General features: G+C 39.5%; 1 protein-coding gene across 1 annotated transcript in view; it reads right to left on the reverse strand.

The window, feature by feature from the left end:
* Positions 1–18533, reverse strand: part of SPIDR (scaffold protein involved in DNA repair) — a 504944-nt gene that overhangs the window by 308158 nt on the left and 178253 nt on the right. Inside the window, exon 6 of the mRNA XM_040487839.1 lies at positions 11137–11381. Within this exon, the coding sequence (XP_040343773.1) occupies positions 11137–11381 (245 nt within the window). The remainder of the gene's footprint in view (positions 1–11136; positions 11382–18533) is intronic.

An 18533-nucleotide genomic window follows, 5' to 3' on the forward strand; every position in this document is an offset into this window, starting at 1 on the left:
GTGTGTGTGTGTGTGTGCATGCACCACATCTTCTTATCAATTTATCCACTGGCTGACTTTAGGTTGTTTCCACATATTAACTACTTTGACTAATGCTATGATAAACATAGGAGTGCAAATAACTCTTTGGTATCCTGTTTTCATTTCCTATGGATGACTGAAAGTAGAATTGGTGGATCATACATTAGTTCTGTTTTCTGTTTTGTTTTGTTTTTTGGAGACCTCCATACTGTTTTCCATAGTGGTTGTGCCAATTTACATTTCCACTAACAGTGCACATGGTTTTTTTCTCCATATCCCCACCAGCACTTGGTATCTCTGGTTTTTTTGAGGATAACCATTCTAACAAGTGTGAGTGATATCTCACTGAGTTTTGACTTACATTACCCTGATGATCAGTGATGTTGACCACCTTTTCATGTACCTGTTGGCCATTTGTATGTCTTCTTTGGATAAGTATCCATTCAGTTCCTCTGCTCATTTTTAGTTGGATTGTTTTTGGTTTGGTTTTTGAGTTGTAGGTGTTCATTATGTATTTTGGATATCAATCTTTTAATAGATACATGACTTACAAATATTTTCTCCTTGTAAGGGAGACATTCTGTAAGAATGTCTTTATCATTGTGTTAATGGTTTTCTTTTGTGGTTTTGAAGCTTTTCAATTTGGTGCATTCCACTTGTTTAATTTTGCTTTGGTTGCCTTTGCTTTTGGCATCAAATAAAAAAAAAAAATCATTGCCAAGACCTATGTCATGGAACTTACCCCATGTCCTCATCTAAGGGCTTTATGGTTTTTGGTCTCACATTCAAATCTTTAACACATTTTGAGTTGGTTTTTGTGTATGGCATAAGATTGTAGTCTAGTTTCATTCTTTTGTATGTGGCTGCCCAGTTTCCCCAAAACCATTTATTGAAGAGATTGTCCTTTCTCCATTGTATGTACTTGGCTCCTTTGTCACAAAAAAAATTGACCATATATACAAAAGGACTATTATGATCATTGAAATATGTGTCTGTTTTTATACCAATACCATGCTGTTTTGACTGCTACTCCCTTGTAATATAGTTTGAAATAAGGAAGTGTGATGCCTCCAGCTTTGTTCTTTCTCCAGATTGTTTTGGCTGTTTCAAGCCTTTTGTGGTTTCATGAAAATTTTAGGATTGTTTATTCTATTTCTGGGGAAAAAGCCATTGGAATTTCAAAAGGGGTTGCACTGAATCTGTAGATTGCTTTGGGCAGTATTAACATTGGAATAATATTAATTCTTTCAACCAACGAACACATTTATTTTTGTCTTCCTCTATTTCTTTCATCAGTGTCTTATACTTTTCAGTGTACAGTACTTTTATTTCCTTGGTGCAGTTTCTACCTAGGTATTTTAATCTTTTGATACAACTGTAATTGGGATTATTTTCTTCATTTCTCTTTTGGATAGTATACAGAAATACAACTGATTTTTGTATGTGGATTTTGTATCATGCAACTTCACTCAATTCATTTACTAATTCTAACAGTTTATTGGTGGTCTTTAGGGTTTCTACATATAATATCATGCCATCTGTAAATAGAGACTGTTTTACTTTTTCCTCTACAATTTGAATGCCTTTTATTTCTTTTTCTTGCCAAATTGCTGTGGCTAGGACTTCTAGTTATCTGTTGAATAAAAGTGACAAAAGTTGGCATCCTTGTCTTTTTCCTTATTTTAGAAGTATCATGTCAGCTGTAGGCTTACTATATGTGGCTTTTTTATGTAGAGGTACATTCTCTCTGTACTCAAATTATTGGCACTGTTTCTCATGAATTGATGTTGATATTTGTCAAAAGCACTTTATGCATCTATTGAGATACCCTATGATTTTTCTCCTTCATTTTGTTAATGTGGTATGCATATCATGTTGATTGATTTGTGTATGTTGAACCATTCTTACATCCTTGGAATCAACCCCAGTTGACCATGGTGTATGAAACTTTTTTTAATTTGGTTTGCTAAAACTTTATTGGGGATGTTTATGTCTATGTTGATCAGAGATATTAGTCTGTAATTTTCTTCTGGTGTCTTTGATGTTAGTATCAGAGTAATCCTGGCCTTGTAAAATGAGTTTGGAAAAGTTCCTTCTTATTTTATTTTTTGAAAGATTTTGAGAAGGATTGGTATTAGTTCTTCTTTAATTGTTAGGCAGAATTCACCAGTGAAGGTACCTGTTTCTGGACTTTTCTGTGTTGAGAGGTTTTTGGTTGCTGATTCAATTTCCTTACAAGTAATTGATCTGTTTAGATTTTCATTTTCTTCCTGCTTCAGTCTTAACAGATTGTATATTTCTAGAACTTCTCTATTTCTCTTAGGCTGTCCAATTTGTCAGTGTATAATTGTTCACAGTAGTCTCTCATGACGCTTTGAATTTCTGTGGTATAGTTGTAATGCTTCCTCTTGCATATCTAATTTTATTTATTTGTATCTTTTTTCATTTCTTGGTATGTCTTGATAAGGTTTTGTCTTTTTTTTATCTTTTCCCCAAATCATATGATTTTAATCTTCATAAGTAGTTAAGACTTGCTTTGTGGCCTAACATATGATCTATCCTGAAAAATGTTCCATGTGCTCTTGAGAAGAATGTGTACTTTGCTGTTTTTAGATGTAATGTCCTATAAATGTCTGTTAAGTCCATCTGATATAATGTCTCTAAGTCCAATATATCCTTCATGATTTTGTCTGGATGATCTAGCTATTGTTGAAAGTGCGGTGCTGTAGTCCCCTAATATTGTATTTCTGCCTTCTTTCATATCTGTTAAATTTGCTTCATATACTTAGGTGCTCCTATGTTGGGTACGTATTTATAATTGTTATATCTTCTTGATTAATTGATACCTTTGTGACTACAAAATGATCATGTTTTCGTTATAGTTTGTGTCTCAAAGTCTGTTTTGTCTGATATAAATATAGCAAGCCCTGCCTTCTTTGGATTTCCATTTTCATCGAATGTGGTTTTGTATTTTTTTACTTTCAGTCTATATGATCCTGTAAGGAGTGAATTTCTTACAGACAGTATATAATTGGGTCTTGTTCTTTTATCTCTTCAGCCACTCTACGTCTTTTGATTGGAGAATTTAATCTATTTACATTTAAAGTAATTATTGATAGGTATGGAGTTACTGTTGCCATTTTGTTAATTGTTTTCTGGCTTTTTGTAATACATTTGTTCCTTTCTTCTTCTCTTTGTCTCTTCCATTTTAATTTGATGATTTTCTACAGTTGTTTGTATTGATTCCCTTTATCTTTTTTATATCTATTACAGGTTTTTACTTTGTGGTTACCATGAGGCTTATAAGACATCTTATATTTAAGCTGTAACAACTTAAGTTCCAATGCATACTAGAGCTCTATATATCTATTTCCTCTTGTTATGATGTTTTGTTTTTGATGTCACAAATTACAACTTTTCACCTTGTTTAGCCATTAACACATTTTTGTAGTTACAGATTTTTTAATACTTTTGTCTTCTAATCTTCATACTATAAGTGATTTACCCACCACCATTACACATCATTAGAGTATTCTGAAATTAACTACATGTTTATATTTACCAGTGAGATTTATACTTTCATGCTTTCCTGTTACTTTTGTCCTTTTGTTTCAGCATGAGCAAGCCCCTTTAACATTTCTTCTAAGGCTAGGCTAAGGTTGATGAACTCCGTTAGCTTTTGCAAGTATGTAAAACTCTTAATTTCTCTTTCAGTTGAGAAAGACAACTTTGCTGGGTAGAATATTTTTGGTTGGCAGATTTTTTACTTTTAGAACACTGATATATCATGCCACTTCCTTCTTGCCTGCCAACTTTCTGCTAAAAATCCACTGCCAGTCTCATGGAGGTTACCTTGCACATATCAAGTTGGTTTTCTCTTGCTGCTTTTAAAATTCTCTTCTTTAGCTTTTGATAATTTAATTACATTTCTTGATGTGGGTTTCTTGGATTCATTTATCTAGAACTCTATAAACTTCTTGGATCTAGAGGCCTGTTTCTTTCCCCAGATTATGGAAGTTTTCAGCCATTATTTCTTTGTTGTTGTTGTTGTTGTTTTTTAATGTTTATTTTATTTTTGAGACAGGGAGAGACAGCATGAACGGGGGAGGGTCAGAGAGAGAGGGAGACACAGAATCTGAAACAGGCTCCAGGCTCTGAGCTGTCAGCACAGAGCCTGACACGGGGCTCGAACTCACGGACCGCGAGATCATGACCTGAGCCGAAGTCGGATGCTTAACCGACTGAGCCACCCAGGCGCCCCAGCCATTATTTCTTTGAACAAGCTTTCTGTTCCTTTCTCTCTCTCTTCTCCTTCTGGGACAACTATAACACAAATATTCATCCACTTCATGGTATCCTTTAAGTTCCTTAAAGTATCTCCATGCTTTTTCATTCATTTCTCTCTTTGTTTCTATGTTTAGATGAATTCCATTGCCTGTCTCTGAATTCACTGATCTTTTCTTCCAGCTGATCTAGGCTTTTGAAATTTCTACAGTCACTATATTGTTTTCAGGTCTGTTGTTTCTGTTTGGTGCATGCTTATATTTTCTATCTCCTAAAATTCTCACTTTGGTAATGCATTATTCTCCTGACCTTGGTGAACATCTTTATGACTATTATTTTGAACCCTTTGTCAGACAAATCACTTCTCTCCATTCCACTAAGGTCTGTTTCTGGAGTTTTTCTTGTTCTTTTTGGAGAACATATTCCTGTTTCTTCATTATCTTGGAGTCTCTGTGTTGATTTCTGTGCATTAGGTAAAATAGCCACCTCTCCGAGTCTTTATAGAGTGGTCTTGTGTAGGTGATGAACCTTATTGTTCAGACTGCCCTGAGCTCTTAGTTGTCTCCCAAACCTTGTGGAAGGCAAAGCTGCATTCTTTGTTCTTAGTAGCTCCCAGTAGTTGTGGGTGCCAATACCTGTCAGTGTGCCAAAGAGTAGGATCTCAGTCAGCACCTAGATATAGGCTGGTTAAAAGCTGCTTTTAAAGTCAGCAACTTTTAAAGTATCCAAGCAGACAGACCTCTTTCATGGAAAGACTGGAAGCTGGGCATTTTTCTCTGCTCCCTCTGCTCTGAGTCCTCAAGGGACCATCAGGTAAGAATTGCTTCCTTGTTTGCCACCGTCCTGTGGAACCCACAAATCACAAGTCCCCCTGGCCATCAGGGCCAGGAGATCAAGAGATGTGCCCTCTGGGAGACACTGGAGATCTAGAGTGTACAGGGAGATGTCATCTGCTGACCTCCCTGATCTCTGGGGAGGATGGCAGTCAGCACCTAGGTATGTCTTTTAAATTAGAAGCCTGACCCTCAGTCAGCAGCAGCAGCTTTTAAAGTACACAAATAGGCAGCGTTTAAGAAAAGACTGGAAGATGAGTGTTATCTACTCCCTCTGTGCTGAACCCTGGAGGGAAAACTACAGCAAGTCCAAGCCAGGTTGACAACTATTTCTTTGTTTGCTATAGTCTTGCGGGTCTTATGGACACAAGCCCTGTTAGCTTTCAGAGCTAGGTGTTTTTTGGAGGCTCATCTAAAGATGAGTAAAAGTCTTAAAAACTGGGGTGTTAGATGTTGGGTTCAAACTCTTTGCTTATGGAAAACCTGGGAGTTATGAATCCCTACCTATTGTATGTCACTATGCCTGGGGTGAAATTTATGGCTAGACTGTGTCTTACCCTTTCCTACCTGTTTCACTGTGGCTATTTTCTAATTCATCCAGTGCATAGGAGTCATTCAGTTTCTGGATTTCTTTCATGGGTAATTGTTTCATGTGTAGCTACAGATTTGGCATGTCCAAGGGAAAAGTAAGTCTAAGAGGTTCTCATACTGCCATCTTGGGTGAGAGCCTCCAAATGACTCTTGTCAATATAGTCAGCAAAGTTATTCACAGATAAAATCCAAAACACCAATGCAGAATAAAAAATTCACTAAGAAAGTTAAGATATTTTAATTATCTTTTACACAAAAAAATTGACGGGTAACCTATCTGAAAAGATTCCTGGCATTAGTTCAACAGGGCTAAACATTGCTACAAAAACCATATGAAGGGAAAAAGAATAACAATTCAAAAATATTCCAACATTTCCCAAAAAAGCTCATTAAAGTATTTTTTTCAGTTTATTTATTTTTGAGAGAGAAACAGAGAGAGTGAGTGGGGAAGGGCTGGGAGAGAGGGAGAGAGAGAATGTCAAGCAGGCTCTGCACTGTCAGTGTGGAGCCTCATGTGGGATTGAACTCGCAAACCATGAGATCATGACCCAAGCCGAAACCAAGAGTTGGATGCTTAACTGACTGAGCCACCCAGGTGCCCTTCATTTAAATATTTTTAATAAGCTATATAAAGTGAGGAAAAATAATTTAAATGTAGTATAATGTATTTAAGTTTTGTTTTCTGTTAGATATAATAGGCATTGTGAAAAATAACTTTATCATAAGAATAGGGAGATATGGCTTTATTATTGACAACATACTTAAATATACAAACAATTTTGCATTGACTTTCATTAGTTATGACTTAAACAGAATAAAGTCATGAACCAAAAAGATAAATTTTTTTTTAAAAGGGAAGGGGCGCCTTGGTGGCTCACTCCATTGAGCATCCGACTCTTTGATTTTGGATCAGGTCATGATCTCATGGTTTGTGGGATCGAGCCCCGTGCTGGGCTCCGTGCTGACAGTGCAGAGCTTGCTTGGGATTCTCTCTCTCCCTCTCTCTCTCTCTCTTTGGCCCTCCCCTGCTCACAAGTGTGCATGTGCACGCACACTCTTTCTTTCTCTCTCTCAAAATAAATACATAAACTTAAAACAAAAAAACAGGTAGCCCAAAGAGTAACATTTCTCTATGGGGCAAACACAAGGGAAAAGTTCAATGTTCTCCAAACTTGAAATGCCAACAACTACTTAACTTGATCCTTGCTAATGAGCCACAATCTGGTTAAAAACAAACAAAAAAGCAACAATTCTTTTAATCACAGCTATGGTCATTCTAGATAAGGAAAATCTATTATTTACACCCGTATTTTTTTTTTATGTTTATTTATATTTGAGAGAGACAGTGCATGTGGGGGAGGGGCAAAGAGCAAGGGGGACAGAGCATCTGAAGCAGGCTCTGCACTTAAAGCAGTGAGCAGCCTGATGCAGGCCTTGAAGATCATGAAGAACCATAAGTTCATGACCTGAGCCAAAGTCGGACGCTCAACCAGCTGAGCCACCCAGATGCCCAGACCTGTATTTTTCTGTACTCTGTCTGACAAAAGTCAGTAACTGGGTTTTGTTTTGTTTCATTTTGTTTTGTTTGGTGATCTTTGTGAGGATTATCAGGACATCAGTATTCTCAGCATTTTCATAGGAGTTCACTTCAACAAACCAAATTTCTTAATGCAAAACTGTTTCTTTGATCCTTATTAGATAACTAGCTAAGAGATTTTTCTAAGCATGATGCTCTAGTGCTTTCATTACAAAACAGCATATGAATCAAAATATATTACCTTTTCCCCTCCTTCAGAAGGAAGTCAAGAAACTGTCATCATGGGCAATCATAAGCTATCCTAGTCAGTTTAGAAAGCTGGCTCCTATTGTCAACAGTCTTCCAGTTTGAATGCCTGAGACTGACAACCCTAATCACATCAAACTCATTTTTAAATTTTTTTTAACGTTTTTTTATTTATTTTTGAGACAGAGAGAGACACAGCATGAACGGGGGGGGGGGGGCAGAGAGAGAGGGAGACACAGAATCGGAAGCAGGCTCCAGGCTCTGAGCCATCAGCCCAGAGCCCGACGCGGGGCTCGAACTCGCGGACCGCGAGATCGTGACCTGAGCTGAAGTCGGACACTCAACCGACTGAGCCACCCAGGCGCCCCATCATTTTTAACATTTAAACACATTATCAACTTGGAAGGAATGGCCACAAAACAGACATCCCTCACTTAATGTTTATTTATTTATTCTTGAGAGAAAGAAAACATGCGCACATGCCCCCAGAGCGAGGGAGGGGCAGAGAGAGAGGGAGAGAGAATCTCGAGAAGGCTCTGCACTGAATAGTGGGAGCCTGACGTGGGGCTCAATCATACGAACATGAGATCATGACCTAAGCTGAAATCAAGAGTCAGACACTTAACTGACTGAGCCACTCAGGTGCCCCTGTATATCCCTTATTTAGTTATCACTTAGAAATCACAAGAAGAAAACAATCTTCTGCATATTTGTGGAGTTGCTTCAGTCATTAGCAAAAACTCTGTGTCCTCAACTTCTCCGAATGCTCCTTTCATCTTCTTACTCTTCCCCTGAGGGCTCCCTGGCTGTGATCTTGAATGCAACTGCCATCTCTCCTCTCATTTCCACACAACAGACATGGAGGGCATCCTGCCCTCCTGTGTCTCCTGGGATGTCCACACAACAGACATCCCAGGAAGGGATGGTCTTGCTCTTTACAGAGGCTTCCAATTTTACACCTTCCCTTCTACTACAGCTGTGATGAAGTAGAGCTGTGGCTCAGTTGGTTAAGCGTCCGCTCAGGTCATGATCTCGTGGTTTGTGAGCACAAGCCCTGCGTCGGGCTCTGTGCTGACAGCTCGGAGCCCAGAGCCTGCTTCGGATTCTGTGCCCATCCCCCACTTGTGCCCTGTCTCTCTCTATCAAAAATAAATAAAATGTAAAAAAAATTTTTTTAATTGTTTAAAAAAAAGTAATGGGGGATGATGGGTGACACAACATGAACAAGTGATAGAACTAACCACACAAAGTAGACACCTTCATGCATTCTTGCCAAATACATCTACACACATATAAAAGAATTCAATGCCAAACAGAAAGTGGAAAAAACAACTTCAAGTTTTGTTTGAAAGTATAGAAGCAAAACAATAATAAAAACTCAGACCCTAGTATATCAACTGTACAAAAAATGTATATGGTCAATTTACAACAGAGAAAGTAAGAGGCTAACAATTCCCTCCCACAGGGACGGGGAGGGGGGGAGCCTCAGGATATTCTCACCAAGAAAACAAAACAAAACAAAACCATCTGATCCCCTGTATCACCCTCTTGCCTCATCCCAGGCAATGTCAGCTCCACAAAATGTCCTTCCCCACACCTCATGACTAGTCTTGATCCTTTTCTGCTTTCTTTTCTGCTTTTCTTTGACATAAAATTTGTCTCCTTTTGACATTACTTCCACTTTACTTCTTGGGCCCTCATCATACATCCTCCTAACACAGGACACACAACAGTGCCCAGCACATAGTAGGCCCTCAGTAGGGTTGGGGACATGGCTTTCTGTAATTACATGGCATTAACTTCAAAAACAAGGACATTCAAATCCCTCCAACTGTCTTCCTTTCCTGTTCTTTCCAGAGACTATTAAACCACCACCATTTTCTTTTGAGGCTTTAACACACCCACTCTGGGCATAAGACCTTCTGAGTTATTTTGTGTTATAAACATAACATAATATATATGGTGAATAAGTATCAATAAACTCACCATGTTACATCCATCCCAGTAGACTCTGTCACATCCTTATGCTCCTCCCTCTACTCCTATGCTTAAGACAGGACTCTCCTCCCCAGCCTTCCCTCCCCTACTTCCTTTTCCTAGACACTGACAGAGCAATTATTTCCAACCACTCTGTCTCTACTGGGTCCTCCCCATTATTTTCTAAATAGGCCTCACCTTTCATCTGATGTCTCTTTGGACCCAAGATCCGTTTCAAGCCACTAGCAGCTAATCTCCACATTTGACCTCTCACCTCAATTCCCCATCCTAGAAGTCACAGCACTGTCCCCACTCCTATGCCATTGGGTTCTCAATATGCATCACATCCTCTGCCTCATTATTTAAACATTTCCTAAACATATCCAAAACCTGTGCTTTTCATTGCCATGTTTACTCTTTCTACCGAAACTCCTTTTTCCTTGAATCTCTCTACTAAGTTTACTTTTGTGGCACTGCTTCCCACAAGTTCTCACTTTCATTGAAATTTTACTTTCATTGTTTTGTTCTAATTTATTTATTTATTTTTTTTTAAAATTTTTTTTTTTCAACGTTTATTTATTTTTGGGAGAGAGAGAGACAGAGCACGAACGGGGGAGGGGCAGAGAGAGAGGGAGACACAGAATCGGAAACAGGCTCCAGGCTCTGAGCCATCAGCCCAGAGCCTGACGTGGGGCTCGAACTCACGGACCGCGAGATCGTGACCTGGCTGAAGTCGGACGCTTAACCGACTGCGCCACCCAGGCGCCCCGTGTTTTGTTCTAATTTAAAACACAAAGAGACCATGTATTACACACGGTTGGTATATGGCTCTCATAAGGCACATCCGGAGCCCCTTTCCATGCCCTGCTCCACCCACTATGGCCTGGCCTTTGTGGTTCTCCATACACATACCAGCTGGTTTCTTATCTGCATCTTTGCTCTCTTGTACATCTTTGCATTTGCAAGTGTTCCTTTGGATAATCTCTGTAACTGTACTTGTAAAAGTAATTTGAATATATTTATTTCTGTTTTCCTCTTTATAACTTTTTCAAAAACAGAAATAGTCATTTACTTGTCTTAATTGTCTAAGTATCTGGAACACTGATGCTCAATAAAATTTGATAAACTCTAACAACCCATCCCACTAAGGAAAGTAGTCATGTAAGCTGTTAGGACTGAAACAGTAAATGCTTGACTTAGATAAACAGTTCCCTAACTCATCTCCAGAAATTAGAACTTCTATAATTGCTTATTGAACTTAGAGTTCTATTCTGCCAATTTTCCTCTCCAAGTAAACAAGTTAAGTATTTTTAAGTTAACCTTTTAGGTATTTGGATTTTTAAAAATTTTATTTATTTATTTTGAGAGAAAGAGCGAGACAGCGAGAGAGCAAGTGAGGGAGAGAGAGAGAGAGAGAGAGAGCGAGCAGGGGAGGGGCAGAGAGAGAAGAGAAGAGAGAGAGAATCTCAAGCAGGCTCTGCACTACCAGCACGGAGCCCGATGCAGGGATCAAGCCCATGAACCAAGACCTCAGCTGAAACCAAGAGCTGGACCTTAACCAACCAAGCTACCCAAGTGCCCCAGGGATTAGATTTTTAAAGAAATATAACAACTTTCTAAACAAGTATTTAAAGAGATGTAATTTACCTTAGAAGCTTCATCTTTGCTGATGGTCCTGGAGTCCTGGGAAATGTCTGCTTCTGGGGCATGTACAAAATGGTCTCTGCAGATTTCACCTTCCGCCTTATTGATCTCTCCATCACCTCTCTAACATCAGTTCCAAAATCCATGTGGTTTTTGGGAGAGGATTCTGAATCAATGAACAAGGCATTCTCTGAGTCATCTTCCTTTTCACTATCTGATGAATATTCCAAAATTTCTGTAGAACTTCTCTGAAAAAAAATTAACAGAAATGCAATTACATTTGGAGAAGTCTTTATTCAAGTCCATATTTACATACACCTGTTATTCCATTCTCTTCTGTTTATATTCATTGATATAACTTTGTAAATACAGTTATTTGTAGGTTAAACTTTTATTTTGACATGAGTTCCAAAGTAAAAAAAGCCATATACACAAAGACAAGAGAGTGTTAAGCCAGTTGTAAGCCAGATATTATCTCATAAAATCCACCAAATTCAGTGCAAGTATTTCAATCTTCCTTTGGTAAACTAAAAGAAATGTGCCCCATATACAGTGAGTCTCAAAAACTGAACTAGTAAATGGCTGATGATAGTCACTGTAATCTAACATCTACTGGAATAAAGTATTTTTTGGATTTTGAAATTTAATGTGAGATAAATAATGCTATTTGTAACAAACCAAATACAAAGAAAATTGCCTCTTCAGGTGGAAGCTTACCAAAGGACTCTCCAAGGATAAAGACAAAAACTTGACTTTTCCAGCACAATTCCATTATAATATTTTCAAGAGATGAGTTTGAAATGGCTAATAACTATACTTTTTAAGAATATGAGTTATTGCCACTTTTTCCTACCATTTCCTAAAATGTTTTTTATTTTCTCCTACTCAGAATTCTAATTACATTTTTTTTTTGAAAACTGGATTATAAAAAAAAATAAAATGCTTTTGCAGTGTCTCCCCACCCCTCCCCACCCCCCGCCAAAAGAAAGGAAAACTGGATTAAAAAACAGTAGATCGGATCACATCGCCAATCCTGGAGAGAATCAAAACTTTTTCTATGATGACTTCTGTCTTTGCCTAGACACACACTAAAATATTTAAGTGTGGTATGTATTTTATTTTCCCAGTACTTGGTTGCACAGGTCAGTCATGTTTTGTTCTAATGATAGCAATAATTTATCCTTTGACATTCTAATTTTCCAGTGTATTAGTAACATTTTCTAATGGGATACTCATACAAAATTTTAAATTTCTTAAATGTAAACAGTACATTCAGTTGATATGGATCTTCTGTACCTGGTCAGTTTGTAGTGTAGGCATAGGATCCCTCATGAGGAGCCCTATTTTGACAGATCAACAAGGACTGTGTCCCTAGCACTATAGGAAACACTTGGCTAAAGGAGTGAAGAGAATACAAGTACATGAGGGTTACTATCGATGGTTACAAGTGCATGCATGTGTCAGTGTGCAGGGTGGCACTAGAATGTTCATCATTTGCTAATCTATTTAAAACAAAAAGTTTATTACATTTGGCCTTTTATGAAGATTTTATACCTAAATCCTTATTTAACAGCTTAAAAAGGATATCATTCATCCATACACCTCCAAAAACCTGCCTGGGTAGTCACCTGTTCCTAGATACATTTAAAATAAGAGAAGTAGGAAGAGAGGGAAGATGGCGGCGTAAGAGGACGCTGGGCTCACCGCGCGTCCTGCTGATCACTTAGATTCCACCTACACCTGCCTAAATAACCCAGAAAACCGCCAGAGGATTAGCAGAACGGAGTCCCCGGAGCCAGGCATAGATGAGAGGCCCACGGAAGAGGGTAGGAAGGGCGGCGAGGTGGTGCACGCTCCACGGACTGGCGGGAGGGAGCCGGGGCGGAGTGGCGGCTCGCCGGCTAAGCAGAGCCCCCGAGTCTGGTTTGCAAAAAGTGGAGGGCCTGACGGACTGTGTTCCGACAGCAAGCGCAACTTAGCGGCTGGGAGGTCATAAGTTAACAGCTCTGCTCAGAAAGCGGGAAGCCTGGAGGACAAAGAGAAGGAGAGCTGCTGAGCCCCCTGACGACAGAGCTCAGTTTGGTGGGGAACAAAGGCGCTCGCCAGCGCCATCTCCCCCGCCCATCCCCCAGCCAAAATCCCAAAGAGAACCAGTTCCTGCCAGGGAACTTGCTCACTCCACGCAAACACCCAACTCTGCGCTTCTGCGGAGCCAAACATCCTGCAGCGGATCTGACTCCTTCCTGCTGCCACAGGGCCCCTCCTGAAGTGGATCACCTAAGGAGAAGCAAGCTAAGCCTGCCCCTCCTGCCCCTGTGCACCTTGCCTACCCACCCCAGCTAAGACACCAGATCCCCAGCATCACAAGCCTGGCAGTGTGTAAGTAGCCCAGACAGGCCACCCCACCCCACAGTGAATCCCGCCCCTAGGAGAGGGGAAGAGAAGGCACACACCAGTCTGACTGTGGACACAGCGGTGGGCTGGGGGCAGACATCAGGTCTGACTGCGGCTCCGCCCATCAACTCCAGTTATGCACCACAGCACAGGGGAAGTGCCCTGCAGGTCCTCACCACGCCAGGGACTATCCAAAATGACCAAGCGGAAGAACTCCCCTCAGAAGAATCTCCAGGAAACAACAACAGCTAATGAGCTGATCAAAAAGGATTTAAATAATATAACAGAAAGTGAATTTAGAATAATAGTCATAAAATTAATCGCTGGGCTTGAAAACAGTATAGAGGACAGCAGAGAATCTCTTGCTACAGAGATCAAGGGACTAAGGAACAGTCACGAGGAGCTGAAAAACGCTTTAAACGAAATGCATAACAAAATGGAAACCACCACGGCTCGGATTGAAGAGGCAGAGGAGAGAATAGGTGAACTAGAAGATAAAGTTATGGAAAAAGAGGAAGCTGAGAAAAAGAGAGATAAAAAAATCCAGGAGTATGAGGGGAAAATTAGAGAACTGATACACTAAAAAGAAATAATATACGCATAATTGGTATCCCAGAGGAGGAAGAGAGAGGGAAAGGTGCTGAAGGGGTACTTGAAGAAATAATAGCTGAGAACTTCCCTGAAGTGGGGAAGGAAAAAGGCATTGAAATCCAAGAGGCACAGAGAACTCCCTTCAGACATAACTTGAATCGATCTTCTGCACGACATATCATAGTGAAACTGGCAAAATACAAGGATAAAGAGAAAATTCTGAAAGCAGCAAGGGGTAAACGTGCCCTCACATATAAAGGGAGACCTATAGACTCGTGACTGATCTCTCTTTTGAAACTTGGCAGGCCAGAAAGAATTGGCACGAGATCTTCAGTGTGCTAAACAGGAAAAATATGCAGCCGAGAATCCTTTATCCAGCAAGTCTGTCATTTAGAATAGAAGGAGAGATAAAGGTCTTCCCAAACAAACAAAAACTGAAGGAATTTGTCACCACTAAACCAGCCCTACAAGTGATCCTAAGAGGGACCCTGTGAGACAAAGTACCAGAGACATCACTACAAGCATAAAACATACAGACATCACAATGACTCTAAACCCATATCTTTCTATAATAACACTGAATGTAAATGGATTAAATGCGCCAACCAAAAGACACAGGGTATCAGAATGGATAAAAAAACAAGACCCATCTATTTGCTGTCTACAAGAGACTCATTTTAGACCTGAGGACACCTTTAGATTGAGAGTGAGGGGATGGAGAACTATTTATCATGCTACTGGAAGCCAAAAGAAAGCTGGAGTAGCCATACTTATATCAGACAAACTAGACTTTAAATTAAAGGCTGTAACAAGAGATGAAGAAGGACATTATATAATAGTGACAGGGTCTATCCATCAGGAAGAGCTAACAATTATAAATGTCTAGGCGCCGAATACCGGAGCGCCCAAATATAGAAAACAATTACTCACAAACATAAGCAACCTTATTGATAAGAATGTGGTAATTGCAGGGGACTTTAACACCCCACTTACAGAAATGGATAGATCATCTAGACACACGGTCAATAAAGAAACAAGGGCCCTGAATGAGACATTGGATCAGATGGACTTGACAGATATATTTAGAACTCTGCATCCCAAAGCAACAGAATATACTTTCTTCTCGAGTGCACATGGAACATTCTCCAAGAGAGATCATATACTGGGTCACAAAACAGCCCTTCATAAGTTTACAAGAATTGAAATCATACCATGCATACTTTCAGACCACAATGCTATGAAGCTTGAAATCAACCACAGAAAAAAGTCTGGAAAACCTCCAAAAGCATGGAGGTTAAAGAACACCCTACTAACGAATGAGTGGGTCAACCCGGCAATTAGAGAAGAAATTAAAAAATATATGGAAACAAACGAAAATGAAAATACAACAATCCAAACGCTTTGGGACGCAGCGAAGGCAGTCCTGAGAGGAAAATACATTGCAATCCAGGCCTATCTCAAGAAACAAGAAAAATCCCAAATACAAAATCTAACAGCACACCTAAAGGAACTAGAAGCAGAACAGCAAAGGCAGCCTAAACCCAGCAGAAGAAGAGAAATAATAAAGATCAGAGCAGAAATAAACAATATAGAATCTAAAAAAAACTGTAGAGCAGATCAACGAAACCAAGATTTGGTTTTTTGAAAAAATAAACAAAATTGACAAACCTCTAGCCAGGCTTCTCAAAAAGAAAAGGGAGATGAACCAAATAGATAAAATCATGAATGAAAAGGGAATTATTACAACCAATCCCTCAGAGATACAATTATCAGGAAATACTATGAAAAATTATATGCCAACAAATTGGACAACCTGGAAGAAATGGACAAATTCCTGAACACCCACACTCTTCCAAAACTCAATCAGGAGGAAATAGAAAGCTTGAACAGACCCATAACCAGCAAAGAAATTGAATCGGTTATCAAAAATCTCCCAACAAATAAGAGTCCAGGACCAGATGGCTTCCCAGGGGAGTTCTACCAGACGATTAAAGCAGAGATAATACCTATGCTTCTCAAGCTATTCCAAGAAATAGAAAGGGAAGGAAAACTTCCAGACTCATTCTATGAAGCCAGTATTACTTTGATTCCTAAACCAGACAGAGACCCAGTAAAAAAAGAGAACTACAGGCCAATATCCCTGATGAATATGGATGCCAAAATTCTCAGTAAGATACTAGCAAATCGAATTCAATGGCATATAAAAAGAATTATTCACCATGATCAAGTGGGATTCATTCCTGGGATGCAGGGCTGGTTCAACATTCGCAAATCAATCAACGTGATACATCACATTAACAAAAAAAAAGAGAAAAACCATATGATCCTGTCAATCGATGCAGAAAAGGCCTTTGACAAAATCCAGCACCCTTTCTTAATAAAAACCCTTGAGAAAGTCGGGATAGAAGGAACATACTTAAAGATCATCAAAGCCATTTATGAAAAGCCCACAGCTAACATCATCCTCAACGGGGAAAAACAGAGCTTTTTCCCTGAGATCAGGAACACGACAGGGATGCCCACTCTCACCACTGTTGTTTAACATAGTGCTGGAAGTTCTAGCATCAGCAATCAGACAACAAAAGGAAGTCAAAGGCATCCAAATTGGCAAAGATGAAGTCAAGCTTTCGCTTTTTGCAGATGACATGATATTATACATGGAAAATCCGATAGACTCCACCAAAAGTCTGCTAGAACTGACACATGAATTCAGCAAAGTTGCAGGATACACAATCAATGTACAGAAATCAGTTGTATTCTTATACACTAACAATGAAGCAACAGAAAGACAAATAAAGAAACTGATCCCATTCACAATTGCACCAAGAAGCATAAAACACCTAGGAATAAATCTAACCAAAGATGTAAAGGATCTGTATGCTGAAAACTGTAGAAAGCTTATGGAGGTAATTGAAGAAGATTTAAAGAAATGGAAAGACATTCCCTGCTCATGGATTGGAAGAATAAATATTGTCAAAATGTCAATACTACCCAAAGCTATCTACACATTCAATGCAATCCCAATCAAAATTGCACCAGCATTCTTCTCAAAACTAGAACAAGCAATCCTAAAATTCATATGGAACCACAAAAGGCCCCGAATAGCCAAAGTAATTTTGAAGAAGAAGACCAAAGCAGGAGGCATCACAATCCCAGACTTTAGCCTCTACTACAAAGCTGTCATCATCAAGACAGCATGGTATTGGCACAAAAACAGACACATAGACCAATGGAATAGAATAGAAACCCCAGAACTAGACCCACAAACGTATGGCCAACTCATCTTTGACAAAGCAGGAAAGAACATCCAATGGAAAAAAGACAGTCTCTTTAACAAATGGTGCTGGGAGAACTGGACAGCAACATGCAGAAGGTTGAAACTAGACCACTTTCTCACACCATTCACAAAAATAAACTCAAAATGGATAAAGGACCTGAATGTGAGACAGGAAACCATCAAAACCTGAGAGGAGAAAGCAGGAAAAGACCTCTCTGACCTCAGCCGTAGCAATCTCTTACTCGACACATCCCCAAAGGCATGGGAATTAAAAGCAAAAGTGAATTACTGGGACCTTATGAAGATAAAAAGCCTCTGCACAGCAAAGGAAACAACCAAGAAAACTAAAAGGCAACCAACGGAATGGGAAAAGATATTTGCAAATGACATATCGGACAAAGGGCTAGTATCCAAAATCTATAAAGAGCTCACCAAACTCCACACCCGAAAAGCAAATAACCCAGTGAAGAAATGGGCAGAAAACATGAATAGACACTTCTCTAAAGAAGACATCCGGATGGCCAACAGGCACATGAAAGATGTTCAGCGTCGCTCCTTATCAGGGAAATACAAATCAAAACCACACTCAGGTATCACCTCACGCCAGTCAGAGTGGCCAAAATGAACAAATCAGGAGACTATAGATGCTGGAGAGGATGTGGAGAAACGGGAACCCTCTTGCACTGTTGGTGGGAATGCAAATTGGTGCAGCCGCTCTGGAAAGCAGTGTGGAGGTTCCTCAGAAAATTAAAAATAGACCTACCCTATGACCCAGCAATAGCACTGCTAGGAATTTATCCAAGGGACACAGGAGTACTGATGCATAGGGGCACTTGTACCCCAATGTTTATAGCAGCACTCTCAACAATAGCCAAATTATGGAAAGAGCCTAAATGTCCATCAACTGATGAATGGATAAAGAAATTGTGGTTTATATACACAATGGAATACTACGTGGCAATGAGAAAAAATGAAATATGGCCTTTTGTAGCAACGTGGATGGAACTGGAGAGTGTGATGCTAAGTGAAATAAGCCATACAGAGAAAGACAGATACCATATGGTTTCACTCTTATGTGGATCCTGAGAAACTTAACAGGAACCCATGGGGGAGGGGAAGGGAAAAAAAAAAAAAAAAA

The sequence above is a fragment of the Herpailurus yagouaroundi genome, unplaced genomic scaffold, assembly GCF_014898765.1.
Source record: "Herpailurus yagouaroundi ecotype Mexico unplaced genomic scaffold, PumYag 165, whole genome shotgun sequence".
Taxonomy (NCBI): Eukaryota; Metazoa; Chordata; class Mammalia; order Carnivora; family Felidae; genus Herpailurus; species Herpailurus yagouaroundi.